The 26,883-nt window shown below is 36.7% G+C and overlaps 6 protein-coding genes across 7 annotated transcripts; 2 read left to right on the top strand and 4 right to left on the bottom strand.

Moving 5' to 3' along the window:
* Positions 1–83: 83 nt before the first annotated feature.
* LOC114538041 (pantothenate kinase 3-like) lies at positions 84–7,424 on the bottom strand. The gene is made up of 7 exons (XM_028559164.1): positions 7,102–7,424; positions 2,826–3,044; positions 1,994–2,349; positions 1,494–1,744; positions 1,233–1,409; positions 704–953; positions 84–574 (listed from the first exon to the last, which is right to left on the bottom strand). Exons 2-7 carry the CDS (start codon positions 2,902–2,904, stop codon positions 512–514), a joined length of 1,176 nt encoding a protein of 391 aa, XP_028414965.1. The 5' UTR covers positions 2,905–3,044; positions 7,102–7,424; the 3' UTR covers positions 84–511.
* Positions 3,865–7,002, bottom strand: LOC114538040 (mannosyl-oligosaccharide glucosidase-like). Its single transcript, XM_028559162.1, is given in 5 exon segments — positions 3,865–4,578; positions 4,581–5,054; positions 5,232–6,003; positions 6,127–6,445; positions 6,519–7,002. Coding segments are annotated over 5 exon segments (2,490 nt in total). The 5' UTR covers positions 6,845–7,002; the 3' UTR covers positions 3,865–3,979.
* A 7,550-nt stretch (positions 7,425–14,974) lies between the features above and the next one.
* On the top strand, positions 14,975–16,797 carry LOC114538047 (ras-related protein Rab-28-like). 2 transcript variants are annotated; one of them, XM_028559170.1, is made up of 7 exons: positions 14,975–15,118; positions 15,552–15,648; positions 15,739–15,827; positions 15,916–16,124; positions 16,214–16,244; positions 16,315–16,392; positions 16,480–16,797. In XM_028559170.1, exons 1-7 carry the CDS (start codon positions 15,041–15,043, stop codon positions 16,573–16,575), a joined length of 678 nt encoding a protein of 225 aa, XP_028414971.1. In that variant the 5' UTR covers positions 14,975–15,040; the 3' UTR covers positions 16,576–16,797. The 2 variants fall into 2 exon arrangements, with proteins under 2 accessions (XP_028414971.1, XP_028414972.1); XM_028559171.1 differs by lacking the exon at positions 16,315–16,392.
* A 67-nt stretch (positions 16,798–16,864) lies between these two features.
* On the bottom strand, positions 16,865–20,427 carry LOC114538044 (biorientation of chromosomes in cell division protein 1-like 1). The gene is made up of 4 exons (XM_028559167.1): positions 20,228–20,427; positions 19,838–19,962; positions 17,510–19,660; positions 16,865–17,327 (listed from the first exon to the last, which is right to left on the bottom strand). Exons 1-3 carry the CDS (start codon positions 20,363–20,365, stop codon positions 17,794–17,796), a joined length of 2,130 nt encoding a protein of 709 aa, XP_028414968.1. The 5' UTR covers positions 20,366–20,427; the 3' UTR covers positions 16,865–17,327; positions 17,510–17,793.
* A 48-nt stretch (positions 20,428–20,475) lies between these two features.
* LOC114538045 (suppressor of fused homolog) lies at positions 20,476–23,414 on the top strand. The gene is made up of 10 exons (XM_028559168.1): positions 20,476–20,717; positions 21,263–21,397; positions 21,506–21,642; positions 21,727–21,893; positions 21,979–22,064; positions 22,148–22,220; positions 22,339–22,697; positions 22,828–22,966; positions 23,042–23,110; positions 23,238–23,414. The coding sequence occupies exons 1-10, from the start codon at positions 20,596–20,598 to the stop codon at positions 23,310–23,312; spliced, it is 1,362 nt and encodes a 453-aa protein (XP_028414969.1). The 5' UTR covers positions 20,476–20,595; the 3' UTR covers positions 23,313–23,414.
* A 9-nt stretch (positions 23,415–23,423) lies between these two features.
* Positions 23,424–26,491, bottom strand: LOC114538046 (mitoferrin-1-like). Its single transcript, XM_028559169.1, has 4 exons — positions 26,249–26,491; positions 25,047–25,278; positions 24,746–24,802; positions 23,424–24,676 (listed from the first exon to the last, which is right to left on the bottom strand). The coding sequence occupies exons 1-4, from the start codon at positions 26,447–26,449 to the stop codon at positions 24,132–24,134; spliced, it is 1,035 nt and encodes a 344-aa protein (XP_028414970.1). The 5' UTR covers positions 26,450–26,491; the 3' UTR covers positions 23,424–24,131.
* Positions 26,492–26,883: the final 392 nt, after the last annotated feature.

The raw sequence follows: 26,883 nt of genomic DNA on the forward strand, positions 1-26,883 counted from the left end.
TGGTTTTAGAAAGAAAAACTTAACAACGAACGTCTGCGGTTGGAATTCCAATACTTTAGTTAAATATGAATAACAACTATCAATATCCAGTTTGCGTCAGTTCGATAGATACCCTGAATCAGACTTTTCACTATTTGCGCAACTTCCCAGTTCCAATAATATGGATATCGCTGATTTGGCTAATTATATATTTTTAAACTTATTATACTAAAATATATACTTATTTACTCTAATTACGTGAATGTTAAAAGTTTGATATTGTGCTTTCATTTCATGGTAATTATAATAGATGTATAGTGCTGGTATTACCTTGATGATAAATTAAAATTCCCTATCTCATAACTATATAAAATTTCCGTACTTTGGCGATTGGGCAAAAGAATATTATAAATAGTTGATCTAGTTGCTTGTCTTTAGATAAAATAAACGGTGAATGGCGCGACGAACAATTGAACTTCTCTTTACTATTGACCGATTTCTTTACATTGGAGATTTTCTTCCTCAAAATGAGTTATGAAGTTGGTGTGAAGTCGTCAAGCGATTCTAACAAAGCCCCGACAGCACCAAAATATCCCTAGGGACACACGTTGAAAAATATTTGAAATTAGAGTTCACAAATCCATAAAACTAGGAAGATTCGTATAGGGGGCACCGCATCAATACCTCGTGGAGAATTTCTCCCTGTAAATTACTCGGACATTACCTCGTGTTCCAAGAAGATCGCTTTCATAGTTCCTTTTGACCAAAAGTCCATGGCGCGGGCTAGCATGCTCATCGACAGACTGTTTTTCCGTAAGAAATTCCCAGCGAAGATGACACGATCTATACCCTCATTGATCGCGCACATTCTTGCAATTGATCCAATGTTATTCGTGATCATCATGAGAGTTGCGCAAGCGAGATCTTCTCTCCTCACATTGGCGCGTTTCTCAGGAAGTATCATCGAGCCAAAACTGCAAACGCAGAATACATGATGAAAAAAATGTTAAGTGTCAAGTGAGTTACCATTACGACCTTATACCAGTAGACTGAACAGCTGTATGGACTGAATTACAAAGGACGAAGCTCGACAACTCTACTTTATCTACTCGATAAAGTCAACGACTATGACTGACCCATGTCTGACCAGGAACGCTCAACTCTGATGGAAGCGTTATATCCAAAACTATTTAATTTTCTTATATGCCAGTATCTCTCAACAAAACAATTCCTAGGGAGGCTGATTGACTCACCTGCTTGCAACAACGTCGCCAGGAAGTCCAAATCTCGTATAATCGCCACCGTAAATATCTTTGACCAATTTATCCGCGTTTCTGTTGTCACCTTTGGCTGCGAGTTCTAACGCTTCCTCGAATGTCTTGCAACCCGTCAGAAGACAACTCAGTCCAACAAATGTTCCACCTCCTAAACTAAAAACACAGGTGTCATAACTCGTGGTTACAGTGGTCTGGCGTTTAGCAAATATCAAAACAAATTGCAACTCAATTACTTACGCAGATCCCGTGATCCTATCAAATTCACTGGATGAACGCACGGCTAAGATGCTGACGCCAGAACCAACATTGACGACGATGAAAGGGTAAGGACAAGCAGACTGAAAGTCATACGTGATCTTTTCTGGCTTGGCTGAATTGTCTGAGAATTTGAAGTAATAACATTCACCAATAAAGTTGGCGTCAATGAAATGAATTCCTTTGATTAAACAATGCAGTTCATCACTTTTGACAAGTTCAAGATCTAAAACCTTTGAACGAAAAGAAGAGAATCACTTACTAGTCTAGTGGAATGGGATGTGCACATGACAGTTGATAAACATTGATATGAGTTGATAAACATTGATATGAGTTGATGAAAGTGGATGAGGGTTGATTGATGTTGATGAGACTTGATGAAGGTTGATGATGGTTGATAAATATTGATACGAGTTGGTGAACGTTGATCACTAAGGTTTGGACGAGAAGTGACAGGAGATGCATCACTGAAGAAGATTTACCTCTTTAAATTCTTTCTCAAATTTATACGCTCCACCACCGGTAGCGTGAACCTTCCTTTCCGAAAAATCCTTCGCTCTTTCCTTCGCAAGTTCAAAGAACGCGTCCATTCTGGACGTGGGAAAGCGAATAAAATGCATATTTCCTTTTCTTGTTCCCAATTTGACGTCTTTCAACTCCAGTCTCGTATCACGCTCCCCTTCGGAACCATACTGCTGGGTTGACTTGACGAACTCTTGAACAGCAGCGTGGTTAGTCGCACAATACGTGATGTTATCTCCGTTCTCGTAGTACTCAAAATACGCGACTTTGGCCAACGTTCCTCCAATGTCAACGCCAATCCAAGGTAAAGATCTTCCTGCAAAATTATGTTTAATAATTAATAAGAAATGCAAGAAAATTTATCCATTTCACGAACGCAAAATATGAGCAAGTGGTAGGCCATTTATCAGAAGGGGCAATGGGCAGGGTAAAGAATGGGTGGCGCCTATGGATGATGAAACTATTGCGGGAGTCTCCCTGTCTGAAGTTTGCACAATTTGATACAAATTGAATGAAATAAAATATTTACCAAATTACAATAATCACACAGCATGGCACCCGCAAAATGTAAACACGATGGAACAGCCAGTTCAGGTTTCAAAAACAACACAGAAAATATCATCCCAAATGTATACTAATCGATGCGAAGATATTCGTATATTCAACATAATGCAATAGGCAGGGTTTCAACAGATGATAAAAAGGAATCTCTTTCATACTTAATATATTTCATGGAGAAATATTCAGTGTGTGACACGCTACTTGTATATATTATGTAATCCTCCAACATACCTTGGTTCTTCGGTTCTGCAGTAAAATGAGATTTCTCGTCGTTAGATTTAGCCCTCGCAGACACGATACCTTCAGCCATTTGTAATGAAAATGAATTGGTCTCTGATTTACGATAGACCAGAGGAAGGATTATATCCTGTGCCACGCTGTGCCAGGATACCAATCCATAGAACGCTTTTTCAACCCACTTTTGACTTCCTGATTTAACACCAAGGAATTCTGAAAGACAGTGAACTGCGGTTAGACATGCATGGATTTCAAGAAACTTCTCCGGTGATTTCAGGATTTACAGAAATCATGAAACGAGTATCGGTTGAGTGACAGTTGATTGCGCAAGGTTGCCACCAGTCGAAATAGCCGGGACGTCACAATGGGTTATTTAATATTTGCTGAGTGACTTGAAGGACTAAATATTGATACTATGCCTACGAGAGAGAAAAAATCATTGTCGCCTTCGGAAGTACAAACAAAATAAAAGATCCAATTTAAATATTTCGATACGCACGTCAGGAATAAATGTGATTCAACAACACAAGCACGTGGGAACGCTTGAGATTGCAATAATCCTATTCCTTTGGTTAATATTGTTCTCAAAATAAGCCCTCGATTGAATCAGAAAGGAATCGTGGAAAAACCTACTTAACTAGATATGCGAATGGAAGACTTGATTGTTGGATGACCATCAAGAAATCAAGCTGGAGATTTGCCTGAATGGCTTTTCAACAACTCTCTCGAAAGAAGTACTTATAATTCGCAATTAAATCTTAAAAAAGACAAAGACTTGTTGCAAACTGCAAAAATATCATCCAGCATACCAGAAGGCAACCCCTCTATATTTGACCGTTACTATTTTTTCATCGTGTTTCACTACACTCCATTCCATAGACTAGTCACACTTTCTGCCAATTTCGTAATTTATTTTTTTTAAATTTTGACTATCTATTAAATTGAGGGTTGAGACATTTTCATTTCATATTTCGGGCATTTAATCAACGGATTTTCTGCTGTAATTGAAAAAGCTACACCATGTTGTCCACTTTCATTTCATTTTTTTCATTTTATTGACAAGTTTACATCAAAAAGTACAGATACAAATCACGTTAGACTTTCATCAACTAATAAAAACTAAAAGTAAACTATTTAAAGTTAACTAATCAGTACAGTTCGCCCATCATTAAAACAACTAATGAGGACCATCCAGTGAATGGATGACATCCTTTGCCGAGACCAGTTTTATCATCATAGTTCTCCCAAACGTATCCAGTCTTACGATAATTCTCGAATATATTTTTTATTATATTCTTGCGTAAATCTTCGTATAATTGTGAGCATAACTTCTGATAGGGACCCTCTAATTGAGAGTAATGATTCAGTGAACGTACAGCCAGAAAGTTTAGGTTAATCCAGATTGAGCCGCGCCAATATGGTGCATCGTGTTCCGTATTACGTTTGTCGTACAACGGATCAGATTTTGACAACGATCTTATCCCAAAATCACTCCATAGTTCATTCGGGTTCCTGATATGTTCCAAAGTATCCCCTAGCTTGTTGGAGTTTGCATCAAGTAGTTGTAAGAGAAATGGGAACAGGCTAACGTATCCAATGCTATCAACAAACTTCTCTTCAGGACCCGTTTTGTACACAGTTCGGGCAACCCTCATTGGCGCTCCTGGTTTCGTAGCAACGTGGCGTAAGCGAACGTATTTCGTATGATTTCCATAATCAGCAAAACTTTTAGACTCGGCCGACCAGATAAAGTTGTGAGGATATTTTCATCTCTTAAATATTCATACGTCTCTTTATACCGTCTGGATTTTTTGCCAATAGAATCGGTGATGTCAGCCATAACGCCTGATATGAAAGCCATCCAACAGCGAAGATCCAAATGTCTTTCATTATTAGAAGGATGTGAGGCTCTGGGATAGTCATCTAATCCAGATGTTAGAGTCTTAGGATTTAGTTCTCTGTCTGTGTCCCCATCTCTACCCCGCCAGCGATAGGTAGAGGGTGCCTTCCCAACCTGTGTTGTGTTCAGCCAGTTGTACCAAGCTCGTAGACGAGGAAAGAGCTTGCGCAGGTAATCACCATCCAGTAAACCTTTCTGGTGCAGCGCCTTTATGGAGAGGAATAATGCAGGGGGATTGGCCTTCTTATTATGTTGAACAACAAACTCTGATGGGACTTTTGTCCGCGCCTCATCACCCAAGATCTGTTCACGCGGAATCCAACCTTGAAACAAACAAGTCAAATGTGAAACAACTACTTACAAAATGTTTTTGATTACTAATCCTATAGTTTTAATCAATGCATTTTACAGTTTGGACTGTAATATTTGATAGAGACAGAGAAGCAATTATAACTGCAACAACTTGATCAACTATTCTGCATTGACACTTTTCAACCTACCTTCAATATTCATCAGGTCAAGCCAATATCCAATCACATCTGTACTAATAGTGCTATCCCATTGGCTTATAAGCAGTTGGTGAAACCCCTCATCCCAGAGGAAACCTCTGGGGAAGAATGACCGGGAAGGGACACCAGTGTATAGTGAACTCTCCCAGTAATCAACAGGTTCCTTGACACGATCTGAGATGACCAGCGATGTTCCATGAAAATAACCAATGCCACCAATTGCATTGCCAAGTGTTGCCTGGGCAAACAGAATTTCATCCGTACTGTACCCATTTTTCCGAAGCTTGAATTTTTGTTCAAATTTCTTTTCAAAATAGTCACTATACTTCATGAGATTTTCTTGGAATACGGATCCTTTGAGCTTGTTAATTCTATCTTTAACACTCTCAGATTCAAAAACGATTTCAATCGTAAATGGCAATTCAAACACACCACTAAATACAACAAAGTTTTCATCTTTGTTTTGATTTTCTTTGCTCATTTTTCTTCCTTGTAAGCCAAGCAACTGCACTTTGCCCTTCTTTCCCACATTAAAATACCCCAAGTTCTTCATGACAACATCTTTGGCATTGTGAACCTTGTCCAGATGTGTGCTCAAGTAGGTGGAAAGTAGATTCTTATCACCATCAAAGAAAGACAGCTTGAAACCTCCTAATTCAGGAGTATTTCCTGATACTGAAGACAACTTTCCATTTTGGAATTCTGGAGTCAGTGTTCCAAAACCATCCTTCATGACATAAAACATGACTGACACTTGCTGGTTCTAAAAGAATTTTAACGGTTTCATTTTAACCTCATATTTAAATACTAGGGCTGGAAACAGCAAACTAGGACACATCTGGGTATTTTATACAATAAACAGATGTAGTATTCGTATTATACATACTGGTTTTCCACCCATATTTTCAAACACTTGGCCAGTAATGCGAGCCGTCCAATCTCCACCATGATCACCGCCAGTTCTTTTGACAAAATCAGTACTCAACATATATCCATGATCAACAATCTCTTGCATGCCAAAATTAATCCCATCATGTCTAATCCAGCCATATCTTGGCAGCTTATCACTCTGTTCACAACTATGTCTGATATGAACACTGCCGTCATGAGCCCTTCCTGAAAACCACATCAAGCCAAGCATAAGAGACCTGGGGCTACGCGTACGGAGACCAAAATACAGATTTGAGCGATAGGATCCCCAAAACCTAAAATAAATTATACTTATTTATTTTGCAATTACCAGGGTTAAAAATTGGATCAATTTTTTAGAGTACCAACCTTTTAATATCACCCATATCTCCAAGTTCTGACCTTGAGGTCATACGACGAGCTTGAATTGGAGTGTATAACCTGCTACGCATATATTGCTTCCACCAAAAATAGCCGACAACACAAACGCACAAGAATATTACAAATAGTATAAGCATTGTTGATGTACTTGGAAGCTTGCGTCTAAATTTGCTTTTACTAGAGGAGCTTTTTGTCGACTTTTTGCCAAGATGTTTGGCATCTTTGTCAAACCCTTGACGCTTTCTAGCAGCCATTATAAATTTTGAAAAAATTAAAACAGTCGATCTAAAGACATTTACGAAGCATTTTTTCATTCAAAATTTACAAAATTCAAAACTTTGTTTGTGACTTTGTCCCATGAGGGTTCAAATTGCTCCGCTGACGTGCATTTGCATAACGAAGTCATCCCGAAGATGATCGACTGGACGTCGGGATTTTTCGTCAGTAACAATTGGGTAAATATTGTCCACAAATTTCTGCATTCACTACGGTCTCTCCATTGTTTTTCAACAATAAAAATCTAGATATCGTATTTTAAATACTAAAATACAATTGGAAAAGAAAGACTTACTTAGATCTTTTCTCCTTTGTTTGATTATTGTCTAAAATTAAATAGCACCAGTGTGTGATCGTGATTTCGTCGGAAAACGTCGTACCACCATTGACCAGGTTTTGTTACTCTAAATTACTTTAAAAGTTGTTCTTTACTAGTTTCGGGACTCCAATTACGCCGGAAAAGGCACAAAACCACTAGATGCAACCAATTATTTTATCTCCTCTACTTTCAAAACAAATCCTCTGCAAAGAAATGGAAAATTTACGGTATTAACGCCAGAATGTAAATTTTTGAACAAAGAGAACGTAAATATTACTTCCACTATAAAAAATTGCATTTCCACAACTTGATTATGAAAGTTTATTCAAAATTACAACGAAGATATTATCATTCACTAAAAACAAGCCATTGCTATTCGCAACTTGATTTGTAAATGCACTAATTCAATATTTTTATCAGATGGATTTAAATTTCATGCCATTTTTACATAGTATAGATTAGAAAATTTCCTTAATTAACCCTTTCTTTCAAAATTATCGCCCGGGATGTTGCGTAATATCCACAATCCGTTTGCCTATACTGAGCTATATATATGTAGAATAAATCTGAATGGAAGTGGGTGCATCTTTTGTCCCCCTTGCACTTTAGTAAAAGGTGGGAGCAGTTGCCCCTGCATTTTAACACAATAAGGCAGTGTTCTGGGATTTTAACCCAGAGGCCAAACATAAAAGCACTGTTTAATGAAAAAACGATAATGATTTAACTTTTTAAAATAGAATTCACAATAGATCTTTGTTTGGCCCCAGACATGGACACTGTTTTTTGCCAAACATGAAATGGAGGGAAACCGGAGTTCCCGGAGAAAAACCCTCCTGACCAGAACATGAAATCCGGATCTCAGGTTACTGGTCTGGTCCGACATTTTGGTATTTTTAGTTGGAAATTCCGCAATAATTAATTGGGGCAGGTTTGCCAGTTATTTTTGTGCTTGTATTTTATCAATTTTTAGAGATAATCTGGCAACCATGTGGACTATTTTTACGGCATTACATTTATACATTATCAACGTTTTTCATCAGACCAATCTTTAAAAATTGCCACGCAATTTTTAAGGGTTCGTCAAATGATCCTGGTGGTCTGAAACATGCACAAAGATTTACTTTAAAACGACGTAACATGCTTAAGGCATCAGCATAAAAAAATTACGTATGGCTAGTGGGGATTTCGGTAATATGATCCGTCGTTATAAAACCTGGCCAAAATGAAATTGCATTAATCTATTCAACTGGTTTTTCACATCCTTAGAAAATTTTAGTAATATCTTAACATCGTTATACAACCTAACCAAAGTGAAATTACATTAATCTATTCAAACTGGTTTTGCACATCCTTGGCTTAGAAGATTTCATATATCATCATCAAATCTATTGTTATAAAACCTAAAGGCCTAAAGTGATATTCCTATTAATTAATCTATTGAGATCAGTTGCAATAGCGTCATTCAGGTCTACATTTACAACATAGAGATCAGATGCGGGAATAACAGTGTCATCCAGTGTTCATATTGAGATCAGTGGGAAAAAAAATCGAGCGCGTATAGAGCGACCCCTTAATTAAATGTAACTTCAGCTTTATAGCTATTATTTAGAGATCAGTTGCAAAAAGACTCAACATAACCAACTACATAGAGATCAGTACAATTGTGGACGAAGTCAAATTACTCTCTATTGCGTCGATTATTTTGCAAGCAATATTTAATTCGTATACAAGAAATCAAAAAAACACAAGAGACAACTTCTTTCAAAAACGAGAACAAATTTCTTGAAGTTCCAGAGTCCCAATTTAGAAGAATTACGGTGAAATTTCAACATAATAATTTATAATAATAATATAGATAATTCACAAATTTATTCTAATTAACGTTCACCCTTATTAATTAATAAACTTTATTCTATTCAAGATTCGAATTTATTCAAACAATCAAATTATCAACCATTTAACCTATGCTATTTTCATGCTTTCCCACGAGCTTCGAAATAAAAACTGATAAATAAAAATTTAATTCAAACTAAAAAAATCCTTATAATACTAAGAGCATAGCTAAACTAAACTATTACTATTCACTATCCTATCAAAACTAATCTGCTGTCTATACCGGCCGGTACTATTTAACTAAACTTGCTAACTATTTGGCAACTATTTTTACTTGATAAATAAAAAAAAAATTATTATAATAATATACTACATTTATAATTTATTCATCTGGTTTTGCAAGCCTTAAAAGGTCAATTTCCCTAATTAGAGCAAAGTAATTTATGTTGTGGCATGCATAAACAAAATATTTTTACACCTAATTTTTGATCTTATACATATGGATCGAAGAATAGGGTGTCTATAATCATGCTATAACTCAGGCAATTATTTTTAATGTCACATGCACTTATTCATGCTATTATTTTGGCAACTATAATTTTATTTGCACATGCACTTACAGAAATCAATGTTATGGCATGCATTACCTCGATATTTTGTTGCAAATTTTTGATGCCAATGCCTTATGTCCAAACAAACTCATACAATCATATATGCATACCTGGTTCTTGTTCACAGTTACCTTGGTACAAATTCCATTCTTCAAGTTGTGTTCATGCTTCATCATTTTTAGACACACTATTAGCTACTTATTTCAGTGATATCATGCATTTCACCAATTGCATTACACATTAAGTGATAAAACAGGAACATGCATTTTTAAGGAATCAAACATGCTGTATACATTAATTTGCTCTGCATGCAATCTCAAACTTTGATTTATTATCATTGTCAAAGTAGGAAATAAGAATTTCACTTAATGTCTAACACATTCAGTGCAGACCACCAGGAAAACAAGCATGCACAGACATCCAGGATAGAATACAAGAAAATGGAATAATACCACCTATCAAACCTGTCTTCAGTCCATCATCATCTGTCATCGGGTGGTCCATCGTCATCGGGTGGTCCATCGTCATCGGGTGGTCCATCATCATCTGTCATCGGGTCGTCCATCATCATCTGTCATCAGGTGGTACATCGTCATCTGTCATCGGGTGGTCCATCATCATCTGTCATCATGTGGTCCATCATCATCTGAAATGAGACATTTCTGAACCAGGCGCGGATCTAGGGGTAGGCAACATAGTCAAATGACTATGGTAAATTATCCAGATATTAATTACAAAATTCACAGTTCCCAATTCCGAAAGTATTCATTCATAAGTGGAAACATGCAGTTCATTATTCATATTTTCATATCACAGCAGTTATTTATTAATATACAGCTCATTGGTATTTAGGCAAGCCATGAAGCAAGCCAATGAGAGGCAGCTATTTTGCCTATGCCTGGCGGCCGATACAGCCTTTTGATTGGCTAATAGCTTTTTTGCCTAACCAAGACGAATTTGCCTAACTTGACGTAATCAGGAAGCCTTATGATTGGGTAATTTTTTTTAAATCTATTCTTTCATTGGCTAGCAGATTTTGCCTATATTTGGCGAGTTGAACCAATCACTGTGCTTCGTAAGCATGCCTGTGTTAGTCATGTTAGGCAAAGACTAGGCAAAGAGTGGAAACATGCCCTTTCAATCGCTCTGAGCATCGAAGGATTAAATTTCGCGTTCGCTTTGTTATTGTGTTATTTTACAATGTCTTCATCGTCTTGTAGTGATTTGTACGAGCCATTCGAACGATTTAGAGTGTCTAAATGACGCGATATTTATGCGACGTTTCGATCTTTGTATTTATGAAGGCGACACGCTCTGACAAGGCTTTTTGTGTGGAGTTATATGTGCCGAAGCACGCTCGTAATGGCAAGAAAAAGGCTTGTACTGCAATAAGCTAACTATATTTTGTTTATTCCATGCTACGCTTCTATATAACTGTGTTTTTAGATCTCAAATCGGCAAAATGATTGTCGAACAACAACAAGGATGGCTAGTCTTTATGTATTCAAATATAAATTTACATATGTCTGCGCTGGCCGGGTCAAAGGTTGCTATATATGAATATATAACTTAATATGATAAGAAAGACACAAACTTAGCATGTTCACTTTTAGTTACTTATTATTATTCGTATTCCTGATGTATATCACATGTATAAATACGTTCATATGAAAATTATGAGTGAATATACATCATGATGTTGACATTGTAATTCTGCCGTCAGTACGCGATATAATTGTGAGATACTTGATCTAGCGTGATTTTAATTTCCTGTTTTGAATATTTTCCTACTTCTCCTAAGTTCTGATGCTTCAGCTTCGGCCCTGGTACTAGTAGGTAACAATAATACTCAAAGTTGGGACTACTCAAAGTAGGGACTAAGGAATACTTTGGGAATAAGTAGACTCTCCCCTCAATGTCATCTCAAAAACAATTATTAGCGTATATTTTTAAAAGTGTATCCTTAAAAAATCGAACATCTTTTAATATGCCTGACGCCATACGTGACGTCATAAATGACGTCATAAAATTTGACTAAGGTATGAAAAATCCTAGATCCGCACCTGTTCTGAACATCTGAAATGATATGAAACAAGGTCACCAATGGTATGTTACCTGCATGAGCTCCACCACATCATCTCCACCACGACGCTCATTGTACATGCGAATACAAAATTTTCATGCATTTTCGAAATACATGCAAATTTGGAGAGATTTATTAAACACATGCATTCATTCGAAAATGGGATAGACATTTAACACTCGACCATTATATCATAAGATCATATCTCAACATGCATCTTTTTTTGTGCTCCAAGAGCAATATTTTGCCTATGCCGGACTAGGTCAGTCGAGCATACAGAAAGTATAAATGACCCGGGCCCCTGATCACTTATACTTACTCCTTACTCCTGACAAAACACGCAAGATATAACCAAGGGTTGGGATCTGAGCTGCATGCAATCCAAAAATTGAAAATTAAAAACAGAGGAGCCTCAAATGTCTGGGAATATCATAAAATGTCTGGTTTAATTTTGATTTCATAAAATGTTTTGGTTTGAATTTAATTTTAGATTTTGTATTTGCATGCAAAATGGTAACATTTCTCCATAATCACAACTAAAGTAAATAAATGAAAGAGTGATAATAAGCACAATATCCAGATGCCTATCAATCCATACTTCTGATGGTAGCATATGTTTATACAGGATTATTTAGGGTGTTCCAAAAAGTACTCTCAGTTTCAAGTAGGGATACTACAATAGGTGTTTAGTTTCTTATGTTGGTTTGTTGTATTCGTTTCAAATCAGAAAATACATTTGGTATACCACTTAAATGTAAGTTTTGAGAAATACAAATCAGTCTAAACATAACATCAGGTTTTTCACATAAAATAGAAAGAATCATTCCTTAATGCAAAGTTAAGGACATTTCAATGGTATTATGGTACGTTGCGCAAACACAGTAAAATCATCCAGGCATGTCCAGGCATTAGGAGTGATGTCAGGTTAGATCTGAAATCCGGTGATGTGATTGATTTGCGAAAATCAATTTGCCTCGAATTAATTTGCCTCGAATTAATTTGCCTCGTGGAAAACATTTAAATTATTGAAGTACAGACTTCACTACGATTTGCAAATACACAATGAACTTTTAAATACACAATGAACTTTTAAATACACAATGAACTTATTAACTTTTGGCCTTTTAATGAACACCCGCGGCCGCAAATGGTACAAAGCACATGCGAACTCACATTTTTACGGGATCAAAGAGCAGAATGATTATGAATGCTTTTAAATCAAACACATTTATTTATATAAACATATATCAACTTTTTATTGCAGTGCCATATCAGTTACAAACGTCCATACTATAAATGCCGCGTGCTTCAAGACCTTCATTTGAAAAACTGAAGACGGCGAGCGGCGAGATCTATAAACAGTAAGAAGCCCCGCATGGCGGCCCCAATACACCAAAAAATACTTGATTCTTCTGCAAATTGATACGAATACTCAGGCAGGACTACTTTATCTTTATTTACAATAATTTTTTATAAGAAAGCTTGAAAAACTAAACAATATGCTCTAAAAGTTAAACGGCGGCGACTACAAGTCTACAACAGTTTAAAAAAGAACACGAGCGTCGCAAAAACCGCACATGCATGCATGGAAATTGGCTAAAAACGCTGAAAATTTGACCTAATTCTTCTGTAAATTGATACGAATACTCAGGCAGAACTACTTTATCTTTACTTACAATATAAGAAAGCTTCAAAAACTAAACAATAGACTGAAAGTTAGAGCCGCGACTACAAGTCTACATGCAACAGTTTAAAAAAGAACACCAGCGTTGCAAAAACACGCACAAGGAAATTCGCTAAAAACGCTGAAAATTGACGTAATTCTTCTGTAAATTGATACGAATACTAGGGCAGAACTACTTTATCTTTACTTACAATATAAGAAAGCTTCAAAAACTAAACAATAGGCTGAAAGTTAAACCGCGGCGACTACAACAGTTGAAAAGAACACCGGCGTCGCAAACACACACATGCATGGAAACTCGTTAGAAACGCCGAAAATTTGACCTAATTCTTCTAAAAAGTGACACGAATACTCAGGCAGAACTACTATATCTTTCACAATATAAGAAAGCTTCAAAAACTAAACAATATGCTCTAAAAGTTAAACGGCGGCAACTAAAACAGTTGCCGGAAAAGAACATGCACGGGCGTCGCAAACACACACATGCGGCATGGAAACTCGCTGGAAACGCTGAAAATTTGCACCTAAATCTTCTGCAAATTGATACGAATACTTAGGAAGAACTACTATATCTTTGCTCACAATATAAGAAAGCTTAAAAAACTAAACAATATGCTTTAAAAGTTAAACGGCGGCGACTACAACTTAACTGAACAGTTGAAAAGGACACCGGCGTCGCAAAAACACGCACATGCATGGAAACTCGCTAGAAACGCTGAAAATGTGGACCTAATTCTTCTGTAAATTGATACGAATACTCAAGCAGAACTACTTTATCTTTGCTTACAATATAAAAAAGCTTCAAAAACTAAACAATGTGCTCTAAAAGTTAATTAAACGGAGGCGAATTAGCCTACAACAGTTGAAAATGACTTAATTTTCAGCACTTAAATAATAATTGACACTTATTGACTTAATAATTGAAATTATTGTTACGAATACTGAAGGCAGAACTATTCTAACTTTGCTAAACGTTTTAGTTCAATACCAGATAAGAGACAATAATACATACAATTCACGACCAGTTGAATCCAGCTTTCGTCGACGGATTTCGGCCTAAAATGAAACAGTGAAAGACAAAAAAAAGTGTTTAATAACTATGTAAATATTTAAATATTGTTTGAATAATATCTTCGTTCTTTTTATTCAAAGTATTCAGAGATATACACACCTGGCTTTCTTTTGTTGCAACGAAGACGGCCGTTTTCCTTCCACCACATGCGCTTGAAGACTGACTGTCAAATGTCAATCAAACTCAATCTGTCAAAAATGGTCACATGTCCGAAACTGCTGCTTGTGATTGGCTAATTTGGTCATGCGTCATTTCTTGCCCACAATGCAATAGACCACTGACCTGTATTTATTATGGACCAGTGAATTCAATTCTTTATCTGGACTATAACCTGTTTTTGAGTGTGATGTTCTCATATCTTTATTTCACTGTTTGGTAGTGTTTGCAACCTCAAGCAGAGTAAATATAAGCAAATGCTTAATAAATCTCGCAACAATAGGTGCTCAGACGGACGTGAAATCAGTGAAATGCCCTCACTGCCTCCCCCCCTCTTCGCCCCCATGAACCCCCCCCCACCACTGAGCTATATAATAATTCCTTGCATATATTATTATATAGCTCAGTGGCCTAGAAACATGGCGGCCGCTTGACGGCAAATAAACAAACACAAATATTCAATTTTCTTGAATGAAATGTCCGATTCCGATGATGAAACAACGACTGAACACCAACTGAAATTTGTTTTAGTTGGTGATGGCACATCGGGAAAGGTAGCAACATTGATCTGTACGCATTCCTGACTTGTATTGCCCTGGTTTAAAAGCTATAAAACAATGGCCTAACGACGAGCAAACAGTCAGTTTAATATTATATCAGCTTGTAATATACTCGTTCATCTTACCTGTTTGTTTGTTTACTAGAATCACTTCAATCAGATGAATGCGAATTCTCCAAATACATATCCTCGGATTTGAAACTCGCCAATACACACAACGCTACCCTCAGCAGTCAGCCCTCAGGGCTGCAATGCATGCTGTGTTTAATTTACTGGCTTTTATAGCTTTTGAAAATTCTCTCTTTACCAGAATGATAAAAGTTGATAAAATGCTAAGCCATACTGTCATTGAAATCAACTGTAGCTTATAGTTTTTAAATCCTGTTATTAATGAATAATGATAGCATTGTAATGTACTTGTGTTTCAGACGTCAATAGCTGTTAGATATACCTCAGAAAACTTTGAACAGGCATACAAGCAAACAATAGGACTGGATTTCTTCTTAAAAAGGATTGTTTTAGCAGGTCAGGTTTTCTGCCTAAAAGGAGTGAACAAAATCTAGAATTGTTTATTTATGGAATATGAATAAAACAAATGTTATGGCTTCTTCTTAGGCAATATAAATGTCTCAATACAACTGTGGGATATTGGTGGACAGACGATTGGTGGCAAAATGATTGAGACTTACCTCTCTGGGGCACAGGTGACTTGCAGAGAGTACATGTGTAAAAAGTTGTTTCTATAATTCTCACCCATTTGCCAACACTGAGCACTACTATTGTATTGCATAGGCTGTGCTGTTTGTTTATGATATAACAAACCAAAGCACTTTTGATAACCTTGAAGACTGGTGGGAGACAGTTAAAGGTAGTTTCAAAGGAAAGGATTCTAATGCAATGCCAAGTTTTGCACTTATTGCAAACAAAGGTGATCTGGAACACATGAGAGTTGTAAAGCAAGAACGTCATGCAAAGTTTGCTCAGGATCATGGAATGTCAAGGCAAGGAAAAGCTCCTGAATAAAGAAATAGCTATTAAATAAATTTGACTGAAATATTTTGATTTCTAATGAGATACTATTGTTTTATAGTCACTGTCTTTCAGCAAAATCAGGAGACCAGGTATTGGAAGGAAAATAACTATTTTCTTTTGAATTCCAGCTGAAAATCTAATTAGATTTTATCTTTGTAGGTTAGACACTGTTTTCAGAAAATTGCAGCAGATATGTTGGGTATCAGATTGACCAAGAATGAATTGGAAAAAACCAATGTATCCTCTTAACTGAGTTTCTCTCAATCCTTCTTAAAATATTTCAGTCAGAAAATCATTTTTGTTACCTTCTTAACATTATTTCAGCAAGTTCTGAAAGCTGGTGTTGTTCAATATGCCAATAATGAGCTACCAGCCAGACCTGTGACACAACAGAAGAGCTCATTTTGCACTTTACAGTAACTGTAATATAAGAACTTCTAAATCCTATTTATTATAACATATTTGTAAATGAATGGACAAGTATTTTTTAAAAAAACTTTGTGTCTAGGTTTTAGAGTTGGACACAGTAGCAGTAATATTTAAGATGTCATACCTTGACTTCCTAGCCTACAAAATTTGTCTAAACCTGGTAATTTAGTGTATTAAGTATGTTAGAGCTAAAGTAATAAATATTCTAAGACATTTGATGTATCATTTGTAACTTCAAAATAAGACATTTAACTACAAAAAACAAGACTAGGGCCGCATGATTTGTACTTGAGTTGTGTGTACCTTTAAGATGTTCTTTTTATGCATAAAATCTCTAACACCTTAACTGTTTTCACTGGGTGAATAGCATCTGGTTGGTTTGACAGTTCTTTTAGATCTCTTGGCTGGTTTAATATCTGAATCAGTGCTATCACTTGTCACTCTTGAGGTGCGTTTCTCAGGTTTCTCCTCTTTGGACCTGGATGCTTTTGCTTCGCCTGTTTTATCTTGAGAGTATCTCGTACGACGCAGTTTTCTGGACGCATCAAGACCTTCCTCAGTTTTCTGTGAATTTCCTTGGCGATGGTCACCTTTTTCATCTGGTTTTGTCTTATCTTTCGAGGCGACACGGGCAGAACGACGGTGAGGAGTCACGTCTTTCTGTTCTTCTGTTGGAGTGGAAGTGTCATTTGAACTTTCACTTTCCTGGCTCGTTGAAATACGACGAGAATGTCTTCGCTTTCCTGAAAAGAAATAAGTCGATTGTTTAATGCATCAAAACGACGCCATTTACTGTTAGTACATGCACCTTAGATCACATTTAGGAATCGCTTCGGGGCTAATATAAGCAAGTTAACAGACTCTGTACAGTGGAAAACTAAAGTAGAATGTTTGAAAATCTATTCCTATATAATTCGTAACTTACCTGAGTTTCTAATATCCGTATCGTCCACCTTGGTTTCATTGTCCGACGTATCGTCTGTGGTTGGTGCAATTGATGCTTCACTATCTTCTGAAATCATCCCTTGTGGTAGTTTTATTGGTTTGAACACAACTTCATCACTTGCTGGTACCTGGGGTTTGGTTGCTTCAATATCCTTACCACTGGTTAGAATTGCATCTTCTGTATCTTCTGGTGATGAACCTCCGCTGGTCACAGACTTAGGTTCATCCGAACTGCAATCTTCCGCTTTGCTACCGCTGACGTTTTCATCGGCAACCGAATCCGGAACCTTTTTCATCGTCAATTATTTGGCCAGAGATGCATGTTCCGGAGTTTATGTCAGGTTCCTCGTTGGAATCAATGGTGGTAACTGCGCCAGAATCACCATCAATCTTCTCGCTGGTACCAGCACCAGATTGGTTGGTAATGCTTTTACTTTCAGTATCATATTCATCAGTATGCTTCTCGACTTCATTCTTGCAAAGTTCGTCGTCTTCACAGACTTCGCTATTCTTGTCATCATCAAATTCCATTCTCTCATCGGGGTCATGACAACCATCTGACCTCGTCACCATATCATCACCGGCAGCTGCACCAGATTTATCATCAACAAACTGAGCGTCTTCGCCAGATTCAGCAGATTTCATCTCTTTGTTTTTCTTCATTGCCTGTTCCTGGTAATCTTGATACTCCATATCGCTGTCCTCCAATGACGAAAGATCGCTTGTATGAACTGAGCTCACGGTGATGTCTGAATCTGACAACTCTGCGATATCAATTTCCGAGATTTTAACCTTGCTTTTGTCAGGCTTATGTCCCGAAATAATTTCAGAAATTTTAGCTTTCGGTATCTCTGAATCGTCGTCTGTTTCTTCGTCGGTTGAGAAAAGATTTGGCATCGAAATTGGTTTCTTTGAGACCTCTTTCTGTTGTATTTCTGCGGTTTGTTTTGTAACTTTCTCGTTCGCTTCCTGTTCTTTCTCCTCTTTTGGTTTACTCACTTGAAGTGTTGCAATTTCCGCCTTAGCGACCTTTGACTTGGCAACTTCCTGTCTGTCGACATCCTTCAATGAAAACTCCGCTTTAGTCAATTCTGCTTTTCCCACTTTTGGTGTCAATTGTTTGGACGATTTATCATCAATTTTTAAATGGCTTGTTTCTGGTTGGGCAATTTGTAATGTCGAGCTTTCTGTGTTTTCTATTTTATCGTTAGTTACCATCACGTCTGTTTTACGTTCATCCATCTTACTCCCGGGATTAAAAGTTTCCTTCAGAGTTCCCTCTTTGAAATCTTGCTTTTCTTTCATTTTTGTTTGCGGGATTAGAACGCCTCTAACTTGGGTGTTTTCTCCAGCTTTTTTGATTACGTCTGATTTTTCGATTCCCGGGAGCTTCTTGTCTGAAATTCGTTTAGATTCAGTCATGCTAGCGTCAACAACCGTGGGTTTCCTGGATTCGCTAGTTGAAGATGCTCTGGTTGAAATAGCCTCAAAAGTGGCAAGAGGTCGCGAGATTCCGTCAGTTTCTTTAGCATTACCTTTTGTACTTGTTAAATAGTAAGATTTTGATGTATGATTAACATTTTCTTGTTCTTTGTGAGAACCTGGATGTGTTTCGTTGTCATCTTCTGCAGAAATGTTCATTGCCATTGCATCAGTTTTATCCGTAGTAACAGATGCTTTTGACTCAGATACTTCTGCAGAGATGAGCTCTGGAGCTGGTTTTAGGGTTGCTACAACATTTGTTGTAAAAGCCTGAGATGTTTCTACAGCATTGTTGCCAGTGCTGATAACTGTTTCAACTTCAATAATCTCTCCGCTTGTTCCAGGTGGTGGGGTCTCTGCCATTGAGCCTCTATCAGATTCCTGTGATCTTTCATCTGCACTTGCTTCAAGAAATCTGTCTGTCTCTTGTCTAATGATATCTTCAACTTCCTTGTCACTTAGCTTTGTAAATTCAGATCTTGGCTGGCTGTCAGATTTCTGAGTTTTGTCCTTGTCATATCTTGTGTAGTGACCTGTTTCTATAAGATGTTCCTCAACAAGGTTTTCAATTTCTTTGTAAAAACTGCCACTTTTCTCAACCAGAACTTGCTCAAGTAGACGGTCAACCCCTTTTGATAAAACCTCCGACCTTGTTAAGAAAAAAGAGGCGATTTTAAGCTAAATATTATGCAAGTGGTTTATTTTTTCACGCCCAATCATTATAAAGAGTAATATATTTATTATCATGGATTGACAAAACTACAAGATACTCTACTGATGTTTAGCAGACAGTATCAAGGTAGAGATTTATAACTAATTAACTTACTGATTTATGTTTGCTCTGAGACTTGTTCGAAGCTGATTCTTTGGCAGGTTTGCACTAAAGGTTTGTTTTGATAGAAATGTGGCAACATGACTCTCCACTCTTTGCTTTAGTTGCCGGTATGGCTCCTTAAATTTGTAAAATAATATGGTTCAAAGTTATCACTGATCAACCTTGTACTACAGACACCATGATATCTACAGAACATGGAATCGGAAATTCCCCACTTGTTTCCACCCCTCACCCTAATTCTAGATCAAGGGCATGTTCAGAAATTTCTAAAATTTCTGCATCTTGGAAGGACACGGGTATTTTATCACAGGGCAATCATTATGTGGTCAATGTTGTGATTTACTGGTATTAATTAACTAGTAATCATCCTTACATACATACCTTACTATCAAGTTCTTCCAAACAATCTCGTCTGAACCGGTCAAATACACCTTCTCTTTTGATCTTCTCCACAATATGAAGAATAATTCCTCTTGTTTTAGCGTCATGTTCAACAGCTTGGCTTGAATTTCCAGCCATATTCTTAATGTAGTGTTTTTTACAACTATCTTTCTAAAGTTGGTTAATAAATGTGTTCAAATATTAACTGGAAAATTTCGCATAATAAAGTGGAAGCGTTAACCTTCAATGTTTCTCGAAAGGGCAGTGAAAATTTGACGCAAAATAATAAAATAAAAACGGATTTGTTTGGCAATAAAAACGTTGTGTATTAACGGTAATTTTGTCATATTTTGCTGACGGAATTGACAATGGAACTTCCTCTACTAAGCGTCCCAACTCCACCTGGTTTAGCAGCGATATATTCAACTTTACGCAGAGCATACCCTGAACAATCCAATCCACTTCAAGTGACAGCGCTCGTGAAATATTGGTTGGTTTTTATTGAATAAATTGTGTAATTCAGTCATTCGTAGGCGATTTGAATGTATTTCACAACATTAACTAAAAATAACCATATCTAAAATATTACGTTTGAATAGATAAAATGAAAACCGTATTTGCGCATTTTGATTCAGCATTGTGTCAATAACATTTTACATTCAACCGCGTTTTCAAATGTAATGATGTAATGTAATGGGGTTGAGAACCTCCCTCCTCCCTTTTTTAAGGTCATGCATGGTTGTAACTTTCAGGATAATGGTTATGTTTTCAAAAATATTGTAATATAGAAGTTATCCCAATTGCAAGCCTAAAATGTTAGGCATATTTACACCTGGCAGCGCTGTTGTTAAATTACCTGGCAATGCAACCAAATTTGTTGGAAGGTACAGCCGGGTAAACAATGTGGGTTACATACTCTACTGTATATTATACCATATATGAGCAACATACCTGAGTTCTTCTGGCCCAATGCAGTGGAATGTCATCCAATCCACAGTCAATTGACAGTATACATTACATGTCATTTTTGGACAGGTTGGGTGGTCCAGATCCATTGGATTTCATCAGCATGTTTTCGAATCCTGGCAACCCTCTACATGGTATTCCACCTCACTGGCATTACGTCAGCTCTGGCCTTTCAGATTTACATGGTGATGGGAGAGTGCATGAGTAAGTACACCTTATATTAGTCATTGTGGTGGTCTAATGACTGTGGTCTAATGACCTAGACCAACTATATTGGTGAGAAAACTACTAAAAGACAATTCTATTTTCTAGAGTTCGAAATGCTCATGGTTTAAGTGGTTTTGGCTTTGAGTTAACATTCAGACTAAAAAAAGAACCAGGGCAAACAATTCAGCCATCTTGGCCTGCAGAACTCATGCAGGAATTGGCAAAATATGTTTTTCGTACAAGTAAGTGAGGCCTTCTAAGCAGGTGCAAGTCTAGCAATTCTGCTTGTCAGACACATTTGATAACAAAGTGCTGTTTTTGTTTAGATAACAGTTTACAAATTGGTGATCATGTCTCATGGAACATCCCCTTAGATTGTACCCACTCACGTATTCACACACATAGCAATTCAAACATAAGACACATTTTGTTAGCCGAGGATCCACAACTCTCACGGACACAATCAAGTTTGGGAACACTAAATTTTGTTCAGGTTTGTGTGATGAGACTAAAAGCTGATGTATTGACATTCATTCAAACAGCATTGACATATTTAACTAAGGTGTTGCATCCTACAGATTGTTGGGATTTGTGAAGAAGAGTTGCATGCTGCTCAACAGTGGAATGGGTTTTCAACCCTTGAGCTTCTTCGACGTATTCCATAGTAAGTGAATAATAGGTTGTCTTCAAGAGTGATGAAATCCTGTTCTAGCCGAACCTCAAACAATGATTACTTTTCCCATTCAGTGCAGGAGGACCTTGGCTCATAACAGACATGGAAAGGATGGAGAGCATATTCGAGCTTGAACCTTCTTTACAAGTATGTCTCTGTGAATGAATTACTTTTCATAACTCTTGTTAATTTACTGTTGGATATGTCTTTGGACAATTTCAAACTTTGGATGTTTATAGATACAACAAACTATTTTACCTTGAAGGAAGAAGTTACCAGAGGCTTAGAACGTGAAGGATCAACTTTGAGTGGTGTGAATGCAAAGTGTTACTGGGAAGAACTTAAAGATAACAGCTCAAATGACACAAATCACAGCAACTCGTCATCTGTCATTCAACCTCCACAAATGGTCGATATTAGAAGACATCAAAACTTTAATCGATTTGCAATTCTTCCACCCATCGATACAAACAATATGTCCAGGCATTTTAAAGCTGAAGCAGCAATGGATCGAAGTTCAGCATGTAGTTCAGCAACTAGCGAGATCATTAGAACAAGATCTTGTCATGGTGTTTGTGTGAGATTAAATATAGAAGCTGCAAGTTTGTTGCCACTTGCTTTCAGGTAAAGGGAAAGATCTAGGCTTTGTGTTCTATGTGATCACATTGTTTAATATAGAGCTATCCAGTGGCTATAACAACGCATCCTCCTGTTCCAATTTCCTTGATTGATAAACCATGATTTTTCTTTACAGAGGTCGTTTGAGGCATGGCAGACATTTCACATTCCAAAGTTCCAACTCGGACATTGCTATCACATTAGTGTCAAGCTCTGTGACTGGATCAATAGCAACTAAAGAGCATCCATATTCTGCCTGTGGTAATTGGTTACAGGTGTGTAAAGTTGACGTCTTAATGTAGGGATTGGATCATTGCCAAATATACATAAGAAATTCTTGTTTCTTCCAGCTATTTGTTGGTGATGAATTAATTGGAAAACTGGAGAAAGACCTGGATGAACTGGCCCACCCAGAAGAGGTAAATAGCAACCTAACTTAACCATCCAAATAATGCTAATAATTTACAGAGTTAGCATTTCAGTAATTAATAATAAGTAGCCTTATGGTCATAAATTGTGTAAGTATTGGAAAACTTTTTATTTCAGGTGTCTCTCCCTCGTGAATACACATGGCCGGAGGCTAACCTTGTGATTGTTGTATTACCAGATGAAAATAATTAGCCTGATTATTCTCACTGCAAGTACTTTGTAAGTGGAATATTCACTTTAAGTTTTTCTCTTCTGAATTTTGACCAAATGTTTATATCCAACATGTATGTACAGCTTTGTAATAATAGTTATTTTATTGTGTAAATATTTGGAATAATAAATACACCTCAACTCCTATAATAAAACCATTGTGTTTTCTCCAGCAAAATTTTTCGCAGGTACAACAAAGTGAATCTATTTTTCATTTTGTGTACCGGTAATCCATATTTCAAACAATTCATTTCTACTGGGGCCACATGCAAGCACATAAGTAATAATTTGAATTTTTTATGTGACAAAGAAATAACTTAATTGATGAAATCACTTCCTCTATGCCAACAACCCTTTACAGACCATGATATTACAAGGTTTTAGCAAGAGTATAGTGTTGTGTAATTAGAAAGATTAGTGAATCAAATAGGATTTCAGGTTGTTCTTCCACTCACTACCAGACAAAGGTGGTTTGCTCAAAACTAAAAGTTTGCACAAACAATCTGTTCTCTCTCAGCTGCTCTAATTAGGATAGCAATCTACACTGGTTGGCAACCCCATATATGGAAAAGGACACATGAAACAGTCTCCATGGTTGGCCAAATATATTGTAAAATAAATTCTATAGCATATGGTCACAGTGATTTCCACTGGTGAAACATTTCTCACTTTATGCCACTTGGCGTTCAATACAGTTGACCAAAAAGTACTTTCGGTCATTTTGTATATTTATATCCAGTTCCTCAACTAAATAAAAATTCTAATATTCTTCTCTCTAGAGCTCCCTGGCATCAAATACCTCTAGGAATTCATTTTCACTTCCATTCTCTGACAATCTTCATCAGGTATGAACCAAAACTTCAGAAATTCATAGGACGACCAACAAATTGCACATGATGGAGCCTGGTACAGAACTCGTGCTTGAAGCCCTTGAAAATAGCCTCGGAATCCTTGCAGCTTGTGTATAGTCCTTACTGCATCAACCATTCCTGTCACAAAAGGCTGTTTATGTCCTTGGCTCATGATTGCCCCAACAGCATTTTGCTCTTGAGTGTTTAGTAAAGTCTTTGCAACATCAAGTGGGGTTGTTACCGCTGCTGCAATGGCACCAGCAGTGCCACCTGCTATCAAGTGAGTCTTTGGGTTGTAATTGTGTTGTGGGTTTAAATGTTCTCTCATAAACTCATACACAACAAAATGTAAACTTTGAAATGGAATGTTCATTGTCACTTGTGTTGTGTAACTGCGATAGAATGCAGTAATACCCTCAGTTTTCCACACATGCCTTGTACAGTCCAAAACACCCTGATATGGACTGTTATATACTTGTATTCTTTGCTTGATAACTACACATGAATAAAGAAAAAACGTTGAAACAAAATACAGAATCCAGGTGCAACTCCAACTGTTCTCACCATCAACTGGATTCATAGCAGCATCATGGCATAATGTGGCAACTGCACCAGCAACAGCTATAAGAGAAAAACAAAACCAGATTTCACCTGAATGCAAAGAAATATATAATTTAAAAATGCCAAATCAATTCAGATTGAGAATTTTAAGGATAATAATGAGCCACAAAACCAAAATACTCTTCAAAAATATATTATTTTCATAATTTTGGGGAGAATTCTGCAAAAGAGGTTTAACTAGAAACAACTGTACTTGCTTGTATCTTTTAAATATCCAAGCAAGAAGTTTTCACACACATCTTACCATTAGCAACAGGGTTGTTCTGTCCTGATGATGAACGGACATTGCCAAGCGACTTCCTTGCAACTTCATAAGAAGCAAAATAAACAGCATGAGCTGGACCAGCTCCAGCTATCACAATATTCACACCACGAATTACAGTCTTTGCTCCTTCTTTTTTCGAGATTGTCTTTAGAGCATGGGCAACATTTTGATAAATTGCATTGGGGTTTGGACGTAAGCTTTGCATTCGCGTCTAAACAAGGGCAAATTAATGAGCTGTGTCACATGTAATGGGAATTACCCAATTACTTGATAATACAATTCCTGAAAAAATATCTAGACCTGCTGTGAACACTAAACCTGCAATAAACACTGAAATACCAGAACCTCAGACAAATTTCAATTAACAAATACCTGTAAACTTTAGTCTTAAAGAGCTGTTCGTATTTTACTGTTTATGATAATTTCACTTTTGTTTTTATATGTGATATTCATAATAATTGTTATCAACCAAGTAATGCTTTGTATAAATAGATATGCCTCAGTAATTAATCAAATTATCCATGTTTAACATGTACTTTGTCAAATATTCTAGTTGAAAACACAAGGAATTCTTTAGGGTTACATAGACCACACAAAATCTGTACTTAGAAATAATTCAATTCTTGTTTAGATAAAAATTTGTCAATAGTTACATAACTTGAATTTTTGTAACAGTACAAGACTGCAAATGCTGTTTATGATCAATTATATTTAAGTATTGCACAACATAAGAATAAATGTACAGTAATCAATAATTTTTCAATATATACATCTATACTCTGTGATAATATATTTACTTAGGTCATATCACAGGGGTTGGGTGAAACTGTTATAATAAATGAAGTCATAGTATGTAACTAAATCTACAATAGAACACAATTATTGAGTAGTAAGTTTTATATCAAGTATTTGTGGGAAAAAGGGAAGAATGAGTTCATAAAGCACTTTAAAATTAGAGAAATTTTGAAAGTAATTTATGAAACAGAGCTATGAAATCAGTCAACTCTAGATATATGATGAAATGCTGGTGTTAGTTTACTGCAAAGCAAAAAACTTACTACAGATTTAGGTTAATGCTTTCTTCAAGGAAAGCGTCAATCTGCTTTATAATCGAGGACATAGTAACAGATCTACTAAATATGAAATGGATTTAACTTGATTAAACAAATAAATACTTATACCTTGACAAAATCAATAGGGTACATTACACAATGTTCCATAACTCCGGCAAATCCGCCCGCTAGCATATGTACACCGATGTTCTCTGTTGGTAAAGATTCATATTCCGATTCCTCCATCATTTGCTCACCTAAACTCGCGAGATCTTGCAATTTCCAACGACCAAATTGCAAGCCATATTGACCGAAGTTATCTTCTTCCATTCAGGCAAATGACCGCGTTCTGAAGTGTGGTGTGCACGTGTGTCTCCCCCCCCCCGCGATGACTCTCCTATATTAATATTTCCCAGTGATATTTCCTCATATTTCCCTATGACACGTCATTGTTGCTAAGGCAACGAGTTATGCATCGGAAAAAATATGTTATGTAACTTGCAAATTTTCGCCCTTGGTTTCTATTATACTGTTGCTGCTAAAACTACTGAAAATCATTCGACACAAAATAATTTACTGATCCATCCTTATCAATATCACTGATCAATATAGATCAGTATCTCCCAAAACACCATATAGATGACGTTAGTCGTTAGGTTATGTAATCTAGACTATACAATCTGGATCAATTATCACCAATGATGATAATCATAGATAGAGGACTAACGCCCACTAATAAATTATCCGCAAAATCATTGGTTATT

Source organism: Dendronephthya gigantea, unplaced genomic scaffold, assembly GCF_004324835.1.
Source record: "Dendronephthya gigantea isolate DGI-Jeju-01 unplaced genomic scaffold, DenGig_1.0 000173F, whole genome shotgun sequence".
NCBI classification, from domain to species: domain Eukaryota; kingdom Metazoa; phylum Cnidaria; class Anthozoa; order Malacalcyonacea; family Nephtheidae; genus Dendronephthya; species Dendronephthya gigantea.